Source organism: Aegilops tauschii, chromosome 2, assembly GCF_002575655.3.
Source record: "Aegilops tauschii subsp. strangulata cultivar AL8/78 chromosome 2, Aet v6.0, whole genome shotgun sequence".
Classification (NCBI taxonomy): Eukaryota; Viridiplantae; Streptophyta; class Magnoliopsida; order Poales; family Poaceae; genus Aegilops; species Aegilops tauschii.
This window is the reverse complement of record NC_053036.3, coordinates 79227234-79239620: the sequence shown is the minus strand read 5'-3', so window position 1 is coordinate 79239620 and position 12387 is coordinate 79227234. Positions and strand designations below refer to the sequence as shown.

The 12387-nt window shown below is 40.7% G+C and overlaps 1 protein-coding gene and 1 long non-coding RNA gene across 5 annotated transcripts; both read right to left on the bottom strand.

Moving 5' to 3' along the window:
- Nucleotides 1-3046, bottom strand: LOC109773208 (uncharacterized). Of its 4 annotated transcripts, none has more exons than XM_040401665.1 (8): nucleotides 2835-3046; nucleotides 2627-2710; nucleotides 2446-2526; nucleotides 1574-1713; nucleotides 1367-1463; nucleotides 892-961; nucleotides 435-497; nucleotides 1-341 (listed from the first exon to the last, which is right to left on the bottom strand). In XM_040401665.1, the coding sequence occupies exons 1-8, from the start codon at nucleotides 3029-3031 to the stop codon at nucleotides 264-266; spliced, it is 810 nt and encodes a 269-aa protein (XP_040257599.1). In that variant the 5' UTR covers nucleotides 3032-3046; the 3' UTR covers nucleotides 1-263. The 4 variants fall into 4 exon arrangements, with proteins under 4 accessions (XP_040257599.1, XP_020187492.1, XP_020187493.1 ...); XM_020331903.2 differs by having other exon boundaries at nucleotides 2818-3018; XM_020331904.3 differs by lacking the exon at nucleotides 2627-2710 and having other exon boundaries at nucleotides 2711-3013.
- Nucleotides 3047-7474: 4428 nt separating this feature from the next.
- LOC120974965 (uncharacterized) lies at nucleotides 7475-12053 on the bottom strand. The gene is made up of 3 exons (XR_005770608.3): nucleotides 10033-12053; nucleotides 9119-9239; nucleotides 7475-7839 (listed from the first exon to the last, which is right to left on the bottom strand). It is a non-coding gene; the product is annotated as an uncharacterized lncRNA (long non-coding RNA).
- Between the last annotated feature and the right edge of the window lie 334 nt (nucleotides 12054-12387).

Sequence of the window (12387 nt, the reverse complement as noted above, 5' to 3'; positions counted from 1 at the left end):
TTTCCTCGAGAACATCATCGTCGCTTCGTTACTTTTCAGTGGCCTTTTCTTTCTTTTTTACAAAGACCAAGTATCAGGTGCGAAAATTCAAAGTTGTATCAGGTAAGAAAATTGGCATTTGCATAAAGAGAAAAGACTGGTACAACAATCTCAGCTGGCCAGTTCTAACTTCTAAGAATCAAGTAGGACGATGCACAAAACGAAAGCTACAAAGTGGAGTAAGCCACATAACTCCTAACGCGTGCTCCACGCCATCCAGTGATTCAAATGCGCCTACGGTCATCGACCCTTGGTTTCTTGGACGCAGCTACAGCATTGGAGCCATCACTGCCGGACTGTATCTGTTATTTTCAAAAAAAAAAAAAACTCTTAGCTTATCCATGTGGTTGTTCCATGTTAGGCGATAGGTAACAGTAACACATATATACTCTTACCTTATCAAGCTTCTGCCTCACAAGATTTACAGTTGCATTCATCGACTCGGATGGAAAATAGTCCTGCGATCAAAAGGCATGTCCACCACAAATTGATCAAAAGGCATTTCATGAAAGGAAAGAAAATCACAAGCCATGAAAAGGTAAAAAGGGGTTTGTTGGAAAATCCTAATGGATGATGTGCTGCACTAATGAGCTGAGCTAGATTGCACACAGCAGGATATCCACAATTCCAAATAGTAGTTACGGATTTTGCCCTCGCCGAGTACTTCGCATGAGCAAGCGCACTAATGCTGTCTTTCTAGCAGTAATGCATCTTAGTTGACCAGAGCTTCTCCCTAGCTTTTCTAAAAATAAAATTCCCTTAAAGCACGATCTAGTCTGCTTACTAAATGGCCCAATTTCCATCAATGGACAACTTGGTTTTCAGCCTGAAAATTGTATTACTACTACATACCTTATTAGAGGACACATGACTGAAACGAACATCTTCGATATGAGAAGCATGAAGTGTCTTTGTGTATTCCCTGAAGATGATAAGATGAGTCTTTAGACGAGCAGTCACCTAAGTGTTCACCTTTTTCTCGAAGAACAGTCACACTGTATTCTTCTGGACCTCTAGCCTTTTATTAGGTATAAGCGATGTGGTACAAATCCTCAGACAAAATAAGATTGTATATGATCTATTCCCTAGAAAAAAGAATCCATATCTTGAGTTTGGAAGATACTGCTAGGTCTGAATATTCACATTGATTGTTCTAGAAGAAAATGCATAGAAGCTCAGGGAAAGCATGACCAGAAAAACTTGATGGAAGAAGTAACTGCATGTAATATCATATGACAAGCAAATTATGACCAACTTTTAATTATCATTTGTGCACCGCAAAACTAGATAAAGAGCGGAAAGAAATGACAACATGTGAAATAATAACCTCTTATTGGGGCTCATATGATGATGCAAGTTCCCACTAGAAGATCCCTGCCACGGAGAATACTGAGTCAACCGTTCTGATCTGCTTCCAACAGAGGCTGAAGCAAGCAAATATCTAAATCAAATGATTGAAGTACCAAGGAATAAATACTGCCATCACAATAATAAATTCTAAGACGAAGATATATCTTCGTAAAAAATGGCATACATCTTATTCGGCCAAGGACTTCGTTTCTCCTGACTTCCAGTTTCTCCTTGGTATCCAAAATACTCTCAAATTGAGGTGCATATGACACCTGCAACCGGTTGCCAAGAAATACAGACTCATCTAACTTCTCTTTTGTGAACCTGCAAAATGAGTAAAATACAGCGCCAATTCCTCAAAGAAGTATTAGGTATTAGGAAGTATGAATTTTGATGAAAGAAAAGATAGGAAACAGGTGGTTGTTGAAACTACTGGCTCCAGATTTGCTAGCCTAAGTGCCAAAGACTGAAGCAGAATACCTGAACTAAAAATCATGCCCTCAAAGAAGGTCCAAGGAATAATCAAACCCTTCCTTTGATTAACAGCTTGGTAATCCCAATTCACAAGTAAAGGCACGCATGCTAGCATCAAAGCATACTAGTATCTTATTAAATTTTGCTTCTGGAAAGCCTACCCAAGTCACCTTTCCTCAGTTCATTCCATCAATTATGCTGAATATATAATAAGCCTCTGTTTGTTTTTTTCACTCAATTGCATAAGCACGAAACACTGACAGTCCAACAAATTCAACATGCTAGTTACATCCTTGAGTACATATTCAGAAACATTACTGCCTAACCATGAGATAAATAATGCAACCACCGTACACTAATATAAGACGTACGTTTTTGCAGTTCAATTTGAACCGTAAAAACGTCTTACATTAGTTTACAGAGGGAGCGGTAGCAGAGAATACAGTTAAAAATTTAGGAGCAAATAAACCATGCCCACAGACACAAGACTAGAACGGCAAACAATAGACGCCAATTGATGACCAATTATTCACCACAGAGGAGCAAAAAGTCCTGCACCTGAACGAAAAAGATATTAGTCACCTCGCGTTGCTGAGCTGCGAGAACTTGATGAAGAAGACGTCGGTGTACTCTTCGCAGTCCTCGGCGTCCATGGGCTTGCACCTGAACCAAAACAAAAACACATCACTCACAAAACTCGGGAGATACTGAACACAAAACGTTAGCATGAAAAATAAGTGAATTCAGGTCGCTGACGGCTCACTCTTCCAGCGGCCCGTACGACGAGAACAGGGTGCCGAGCTCGTCGCCGCACCCGAGAGAAGGCACGTTCCGGACGATGAGGTACCTGCGGTTGGTTTGGGGTCCGCGGCGAGTGGGGAGGGAGAAGGATTGGATTAGCCAGCGGCAGTGCTGCGGAGGAGGAGATGCTGGGGTAGGGCTGGGAAATGGTACTTGGACTCGTCGCATACTGTGTAGACGCGCACGGTGGCCGGCTCGTCGCGGCCGCGCGGCATACCGCCGGAAGGATCCCGGGCGTCGTGCGGCCGGGGCTGGGGGCGGCGCCGGCGGGGATCGGAGAGAGGTCGGGACTTGTGGCTCGTTGTGAGTTGTGACTCGTGTGAAGGGATTGGTGCGGCCGGAACTTACTTCGCGTTCGGGTGCACATGGGCAAAATGGTCAAGCATGAAGCATCTATAACTGGAGTATATGGTTATTGAAAACAAAAGGCTAATACAATGAAAATGAGAAGACAACAAGACATCAAATGATCACCAACAAATAAAATTACAATGGAAACCCATACTGATTTTTTTTCCGCTCGACTGTGCACCAAACGCCAGACAACTACTTCTCTTGATTGATACACCAACTGCCAAGATCCAAAAAGGGCTAACAGATCTGGTAGCCCCTACACTCACAAGCCATTCATTAGCTTCGGATCGAACATCATCGAGGTAGGGAGAGGTTGGAGAGACCTTATTCCAACATATCATCGTCAGCACCACCTCCCCGATATCGTCAGTGAAGCAACACTTAATGGAAACAATGACCTAGCCATTCGTCAGCGCCGGATCGACATAGTTGAGATAGTGACAGCCTGGAGGGACCTTATTCTAGCACATCATCATCGCCACCTTGCTGATGTCGTCAAGGAAGCAAAACATAATGGAAACAAGGACATACTAGACATTACAAACTAAAGGCACAAATTAATTAGTTAGAGATCAACCTTTTCTTTTAAATCAAGTTGCATTTGTATATATTTGATCAACTAACGGATACAACTTGATAATTGGTACCTAAACAATTTGTTGACAACACCTTGCCTGGATCTTGTGTGGAGGCTCCGGGCGCCCTCTGGAGAATTAGGACAAGATGATAGCTCGCCATGAGTTCACCTAGAAACCCAGGACGCTATTCAGGGCAATCTAAAAGTGTGAAACCATCTAAGCTCTCTAGACCAACCTAGATATGTGCAACCATTTCCAAGACCAAACGAGATGGTTTCGGACGCCCTCCTAGCCAATATAGAAACATGTTGACCTGGGCCAGAGCCCATCCGGAGGGATTCATAGGCTCTGGGTGCACTCGTCTGAATCAGGCAAGATCTAAGGGCCGAGATAGGATTCTAAAACCTTTTCTTGCACAAAAATTTCAGTTTCCCCATAAATATAGGGGGGATTACAGACGATTGAACAACACACAGTCGATCAAACACATCCATTACTACTTTGTGAGTATTATTTATCATTTACCCTAGTTTCTTGCTTCTTGTACTTTGTTGTTCCTCATAATCGATTGTAGTGAATTATAAGGCTCTAGGGGTGGCCAAGCCAACCTCCTTTTCAAAAAAAAACCTAGGGCAGCACATTGTCGCTGCACTCATTAACGGGCCCCCTCCCAGGCATGTTGGGTTTCAAGTCTCATTATACCTCACTAGCGCGTCTTATGTATTACGCTCTCGATGAGGCTCCTTTGTTGATATGTCATGGTTGGATCAAGCAGCTCGTGTGACTTCCTGAAGCATCGGTTTCGGCGGCAATAAAAAATCTAGCAGACCGGTCAAAATCAGCAAGATATACACCCAACACTTACTTCAATCTATCTTTACAAAAACTGTAGCAAAACAACGGTCACACCAACGTTAACCGGAGACCTCCCCCAAAATAAGGAGCGACCGTTGTGGACCCTCCTCCCCTTGGAGAGTCTTTGTTGCTTGGAAGCAACTTGACTGGATTGTTAAACCCCAATTCATTTGGCAAAGCTAGTCCATGTCGTATGACTGGAGCTTCTATTGTCCCAACGCGTCAATGACATAAGTAACTTCTTCATTGCAATCAACCTTGAACCTGCCCATCTCATCTTGAGCCACCACTCCAATACCGCATGTGCACAACTCAAGTCGAAATTAGTGTCGACATTGATGGCAATAAACCCTTCTTTTGATTTTGTCCATTCACTCTTTCTTTTTCACTTGTTTTCCTCAACGTCTGGATATTTAGTCTACTAATCCTAATAAATAGCTAATATTTTTCATAGAATTTACTTAAATGAAACTTTCATTTGCTTTACTTTATATACTATTTATGTTGGAGTTCTTCACCTGTATGATTAGCTGCCGACAATTTTGCAAAAAGAAAAAAACTGCCAACATGCTTATAAATTGAGTTTTTTTAGGTAATGGGCAGCTGCACCCTTTTATCCATATACAACTACCAAACAACATGCTCTGTAGATTTAGCCAGAACACGTGCTGCCTTGTTAACAGAACGTCTGGCATGGATAAAAGTACAAGATACAAACCGTGTGGCCCATTTCCTAATATCATGGACTATGGCTCCAATAGGGGACCTATCAAAACCTAGACCCTTGACCTTGTTGATCAACCATAGGCAATCTGATGCTACCATGATCTTCCGCATGCTAGTGTTATTGGCAAGGATTAAGATTTAATGGAGTGCCATGGCTTCCGCTACTTCAAGAATTTGAACTCGTTCAAAGTAACCTTTGTTTGCTGCATGCATTCTTCCCCGGTGATCACGTGTCACCACACGGAAGCTCGCTCTTGCAGATTGGGAGAATATTGTGCATCCACATTGACAAGCATCGACCCATCTGCGATGGAGACCATTTTTGGTTTGACTTCAAGGCCTGACATCTAATGGAAGTGGTCAAACTGGAAGAATGCATATTGGTAAATTCAACATAAGCTTTGATCTTTCCCACTACACGACAAACATTTCTATTTTTCATATGTGCCATATTGCCACTGCCTTAATTATAGAGTGAAAATATGTAGGGTTTTGTGTCCATTCTAAAATCCATTGCCTAATGTGAGTAAAACTTTCCAGGCAAAAACCATAATCTTTCTTAATAATTCCAGATTTCTTTAACATAGTGACACTGCAAAAAGTAATGTTCAATGTTTTCCTCCATATTGCAGAAATTTCAATCATACCTTGTGGGGATTGATCTCACCTGTAGTTGAACACCTGTTGGGAGAAAATTATGGGACAACCTCCACAAAATTACTTTCATTTTATTTGGGCATTGAATTGCCCATAATAGCTTCCTCCAGTTTTTCTCCATGATCTTCTAATCTGAAGTAGCCCCCTTGCCATTTCCGTCCCTCTGAAAAATTAGTGCTCACAAAATTATATGCTGACCCTACTTTGTAAACATCGTCTTTTGCGTGGGGCCATGAAGCAAAATCCGAGCATTCTTCTGTACTCGAAGTATGCTAAGAATTATAGTTTGAGTTAAGAATTGTACTTATAGTTTTCCATAGTGCCTTTGTGATCGACCATAAGTCATGATCATAGGAAAATCATTAGAGTTGGGCATGAGACATTACCATGTCGAACTTTATATTCAACATTTTTTAACTTTATAGTTGAGCTTAATCTTAACCGCAATTTTGAACGCATTTTCTAAGGGGAATATTATTATTTTTGGGGGTAAAAGGGAATGTAATTTAAAGCTTAATTTATGGTCGAATTTCGTTTTTGATACCCACGTGTAAAAGAAATGATCGTTATGAATATTATACTTAACCCGACGCAATACAAACATAAACACTTACATACTCGCACATACACTCATTCATGTGCACATCTCTTTTGAAAAGAGGATCTTTCCAGCCTCTGCATATGTGATACATACAATTAACTTAATCTTATACGTGAAAACAGAACTTAAGGCATGCTTAATTTTTGTACGGCCGTGCTTCATTTTGTGATTAAGAGATTACGAAGAGTGCACGTTCTAACGCTTCCTCCTTAGCGCGATGTAACGATGATCGTCTCATCGTGCACACAAATCATGGAAAATTTGCAGCATGGCCACGAATCATGGAAAATTTGCGTATGGCATCCTGGATAGCTTTCGGGGTGTGCTGCTGGCTGATCTTTTTAAAATATTTGTCGCCTCGGCAACCATTAGATCTGACGTCATCCAACGCCTAGCATGGTCCTCATCATTCCAACAAGGGTGGTGTTGCAGAGCCCTTTGCAACAGAATTCATTTGCGGAAACCTTTTGTAACAAAGGTGATGTTGTAGATTTTTTTTGTCTTCACTTTTTTAACATTGACTAGCAAAAATGCCCGTGCGTTGCATCGGGTGCAAAATAAATAAATATATGCTTAAACAGTTGAAAAATACCACTCAAACAACTTTGCAAGTAATCAAACAACCATAACAGAACAACATTGTTCGAACAATTCATATTTTTAGTTGTGAATCCCATAGCTTTCTCAAAGAATGATCATGGCTGGTTGTCAATTAGTGCTCAGTGTTGGATAAAAATGATACAACTAACCAAAGAAAAACGGACTTGCTACTTAAATTGGTTGATGGTTAAAAGAATAGAGCCCTTAGTTCTCAGATATAAAGATGGACATCAACATACAGGTCATGAGCCAATCCAAACCACCGCTGGTAGCCTTAATTAATAAAATGAAACATCTGTATATACAAAGGCCGCCTAGTAGAAATCTAAAAGGATCTTAACACTCTCTAACCATCAGAGGGGCCTAAAGAGGGGGGGTTCCGAACTAAGTTATTAAAAAGGGGCTAAGAAGGAAAGAAGAAAGAAAGTACAACAAAAGAGAGGCCGAACAGTGACATCTATTCTTTGGAACAAACAGTTTCACTCTGTTCTTTGGAGCTCGAACTTGACATATAACAAGTGAATTACATAGCCACATGAGACTTTATTTATGCATTTTTTTGTATAAACAGATCTTCATAGACCCAATATTTGAACCATGCAACATTTAAATATAGCTTAATTTTCCTAAAAAACGTATGTATAACTATTTTCAATAGAATCAGTAATGACATGCATACTTAGTTACTGCCCCCTTCTTATTCTTCATTGTAGATTCTCAGGAAGCACACAAGGAAGTATTATTCCTGTCTCTTGCTCTATGCGTCTCTTCAATTTTATAGAGATGGTTTTTCCCAGCAAATCCCTGCATAAACAACCGTTCTTCAAAATCTAAGAGTGTGGAATGTTTATTTGTTTAATTGGCAGAGAAAATCACTTCATAATCTCCTCTAGACATTACAGCAAACACGTGGTACGCAACTGAAATCAACATATGTACCTTAGCAAGAAAAGGCAATGCTTCATTGTCTACGCCATTGGCACCATTATTTTGGGCACATGTGGCTCTTTGAAATATATCATCCTAAACATAAAAATTTAGATACTAAAATATTTGGTTGCTTAATACTTTGATACATGGGAAGAAGAATGTTTCATTTTGACACCTTTAGTTCTGTTGTGGACCATGAAATAATATGGCGGCCACTAATTAAATCATGCAGTCAAATTAGTATGAATGCATGATTATGAATCTTCCCGTTAAAGATCAAAATGCGATATAATTCTAGGCTGACAATAATAAAAGATGCAGTAGAGATCGACCAAAATGCGAAATTCAACAGAAGAGTGCAAGTTTCAAGAACCTGGAAAGAGATTATGTAGTACAATATTTTAGGATCCTCTCAACACTATGTACCAACTCAAATATGTATAGAACTGAAGAAAGTTAGGACCTCCTGCAGGTATGCTAGTACTAATATGCTAAAACACACACACTACGTACCAATATGCTAGTACTAATCTAAAATATCAGCTCCAGATCTTTTGTGAATGCGTGATGTGTGCCTTAGGACCTCCTGTTGTCCTGCAGGTATGCCCCTGTCTTGCAGGTATGCCCTTGGGCAGAAAGTTCTTGTTTCAGTCAGAGAGGTAGAACTGTCATCTGCGTCATCTACTAACTCTACTAAAAAACGAAGCTCGTGTGTCAGCAGTTGTCACTAAATTTTTAGATGACAGGCAATAAAGTTTCCTGCTTAATTTTGGACTGCTAAGTTTTAATAATATGGCCGCATGCATCTTTCAGATGCAGAGGCCGGGGGTGAGCCTCCTTTTCCAAAAAAAATGTGTGTAGGTGTAGCAGGTAACAGCTCTGAACCCTGAAAAAAAGAATAAAAAATTGAATCCTTTCTCCATGCCCTCACAATGCCTATGAATTTCACATAGTGATCGTTTAAACAGCACACACATTGTCCATTTAAAAAGAGGTGGAATAAAATTAAATCTAAACTGAACTTGACAAAATTTTAAATTCAGAACCTTTGTATAGCTGACAATGGATCATCGTATACAACAATATCTAGTAAGTAATTCAAGAGCACACACGTACATAAGAGTCAAAAAACTTATTAGAAGGCATGACCTACATGGATAGACTGAGGACTCTGAAGTGCAAGGATTAGAAAAATGGCAGCAACACGCCAAAGACAACGATAGTGAAGGATGGCATCTCCTTCTTCCATATGGTGGTCCATGCTCTCTGCAATCCTGGAAGAAGAACAGACCTTAAAAGGCTGAAATCAGGAGTAAAGAACATATCAAAATGGTTCAGAAATAGAAAGCAGAAAATTCAAGATCCAGTACAAAAACAAAATAGGTCTTTGTATCATAAACTCTATACATCCAAATCGCTAAGAAGATCCTCTGCTCTACTACTCCTTCGACTTCGAGGGCGCCTGGCATAATGAGCCTCTTACTTCTAATAAACACATGAACAAATCAGCATTTATGCGCTGAATAAAAAAGATCCCCACGAAACATACCAAAGGGTGATGAAAAACAGATCTGAGACTTGAGGAGAGAAGAACTATCATACTAACTATTTTAAATTTATTTACTTAGCAATTAGTACCCCGTAATTTTTTATGTAATGAAGATATCCATATATAGAAGTAAATAATTGCCAATACACATCAATAGTTAAATACACAGTAGGTATCTGAGTCGTACATGGACCAAAACAATTTTGCGACTGGTTTTAAGGTTGCAGTTGAGCACTTACAGAAGACGGCTCAAATCAACCTTGCTCATCAATAAACAACCAATTTGAAGATATGGAGAAGAATCTAACTTTCTTGTGAGGCTTCATGAAGAAACATGTTGCACCACTTAGATCAGAAACACATGAGCTAGACTATCCGCGAAAATTGATTAAACAGTCTACCACATCAGATGCTAAAGAATGAAATCGCAAAGACTAATAACAAATGAAGAGGGACAAACACTGCAATTTGGGACAATGGTGTTGATAGCATTTACCCAAGATAAATGGCGGGTTCACCTTGTGGGGGTAGTATGACGCCGGTAGCTGATCTCTGAAGGTCGATCCCTCATAGTGGGACTCAAATCCTGCTTCCCCACAGTATGGAAACAAACCCTTAAAGGAAAAAAGAAGTTTATTCTAACACAATTACTGGCCTCAACTTCCTTAACTTTGCGCAAAAATTGTTCGAAGAGTAATATGGGATCAAGTAAGTGTGTCAGTTTAGCATAAAGCTTGATAAGGTTGCAAAGGTCCTCCACCTGGCATCAAGACAATAATTCAAATTTAGGAGGCCATCAGAAATCAGAACAAGTATAAGTGTGGAGTGAGCAACATCGGGCTACAGTCTACTGTTTATGAGACCAAGTGTTATGAGAAGAAAGTAAATTAGAACTATAACACCTGCTTAACATCCTGAATATTGTGTTGCCAACTTGTGAAAGAAAGCTTTTGAACTAACAATACGTAGTACATCTCCTGGATGTTGTTGAGACTGAGATAACGAAGCTCATAAAAAATAGAAGTGAGAACATTACTTCTTATAGCACATATGCCCGTGCGTTGCAACGGGGAAAAAATTAATGTGTAACAAAAAAATAGTAAGAAATTGTATATGCAAAAAAACTCACAGTAAATACAAAATTTAGCCTTTATCAAACTCTATGGGAACATGGATTGAATATTTAGCCAAGAATTAAGAAAGCTCAAGAAATTGAAGTATCCTTTTGCCTAACACATGAAATCCCTCATTCTGGCTACAGAAGGCACACAACAACAGTCATTAATGAAGCAAAGAAATCTCTCTCTAGCAGATCGAAGATAGCCCATCAATTTCAGTATCAAGATCCTGAGAATAGCAACTTTGACATGCTTGGAGCCATGTTTATTCCCTCTGACCACAGTGACCAGGAAATATCAAAAGTTGCTACCCAAACAACATCATATAAATGTCAATAAGGATAACTGCAGAGAAACAGAGTGCCAGTCTCGTGTAGCAATCCTCTTGGCATCAGCAGCAATGATGGCTGGAGAGGTGTATCTCCAAGTAATTCAGCAAGGTCCAAATCCCTTCCATCATTCTCTAACTATGGAGTTCAAAAGCCGAGCAACCGAAAAATAACCAGCAGGCTAACTGAGTTTTCTATGCTGAGTTGCTGATCCCATGGTTTTGAATATGCATGACATAGCAGACAAAGAAATTCCCTTGTTAGAGATTCACCGTTTCATGGTGATGAAGCTGATCAAGTGTCCGAAGATAGGTCTCTGCTCAAATATTCAGATCCTTAAACGTTATATCTTCAGTAGTAGTCGCATCATACCACAAAATGCATTTTGTGAGAAAAATTGGGGGAGTAGGAAGGAATCAGTGGGCAGCAGCCACACTTGGTTTACCAACTCACATTTTGCAAGACCACACCTGTTCACGCTATATTTCAGAACATTTTTGAGATTACTACCTCTGCCTTGCTGCATCTTCCTCTAAATTCACCCCTTTTGTTGTAACTACTATATTTGGTTCTTGCCCATCCCGCAACAAATAGGGAGCAAATCAGAGAGATGAGGTTCTTCAAGGGCTGCCGGTTGTAGGTGGCGCTGCAGGTCGAGCGGGGCGGCACTCCGGTGGCAATGACGGCGGGGCCAGGTCGGATCCGGGCGGATCTGGCCAGGGTGGATCCATTTTCGACGGATTTGGCGTGGAGGCGGCCGGATCGGGCGAGATTGAGGGTCGGCAGCGCCATGGAGGTCCCTGTCCAGGGAGAAAGAGGGATAGAGGTGAGAGGAGATTGAGAAGAAGGAAAAGAAGGGAGAGGATCTGTCAGGACCAGAGTCCCGATCAACAGGGTTTAAGCAAGAACTAGTTGATTTAAGACGAGAATTTTAGAAATTCGAGCTAGGGTTTTCATTGCACAGAAAGGGAAAAGGTAGTAGCACGTCACCGGCGGCTAGGGTTTATACCCAATAATCTTTTACATGCCTCAAATGAGTGAGAGAGTTGGCTTATATAGCCATTACAGTAACTAGAAAGTGAAAAAGAAGAAAAACAGAGCATATGGCCTTGTCGGACGATGAATAGCTCCTCCCACGCCTCCTGAGCCGTTGGATGGTCGATCGACGAAGGAGAGTGACCCATCTTCAGCGAACCGTTACCTTTGACTAATGACCACAAGATGCGAGATGGACGGTTGTAGGTTCAACTGGCACGTAGAAACAGGGGATATTCAGACTTGGGCTTGACAATACCCCCAATTGAGCCGGAGCTTGTCCTCAAGCTCTGAATGCTAGAAAAACTTTCTGAATGAAAGATGAATCTTCCCATGTTGCTTCTTCTTGAGGCAAATTTGCCCATTTCACCAACCATCTTACAACTGGAAT

What these genes read in the sequence shown, in the direction of transcription:
- LOC109773208 (XM_040401665.1), bottom strand. Translation starts at nt 3,031, where the DNA reads ATGTGCACCCGAACGCGAAGTAAGTTCCGGCCGCACCAATCCCTTCAC. An exon ending in CCACCGTGCGCGTCTACACA is followed by an intron (nt 2,711 to 2,834) that starts GTATGCGACGAG and finishes AACCAACCGCAG; the next exon opens with GTACCTCATCGTCCGGAACG. An exon ending in GTCATGTGTCCTCTAATAAG is followed by an intron (nt 498 to 891) that starts GTATGTAGTAGT and finishes TTTTGATCGCAG; the next exon opens with GACTATTTTCCATCCGAGTC.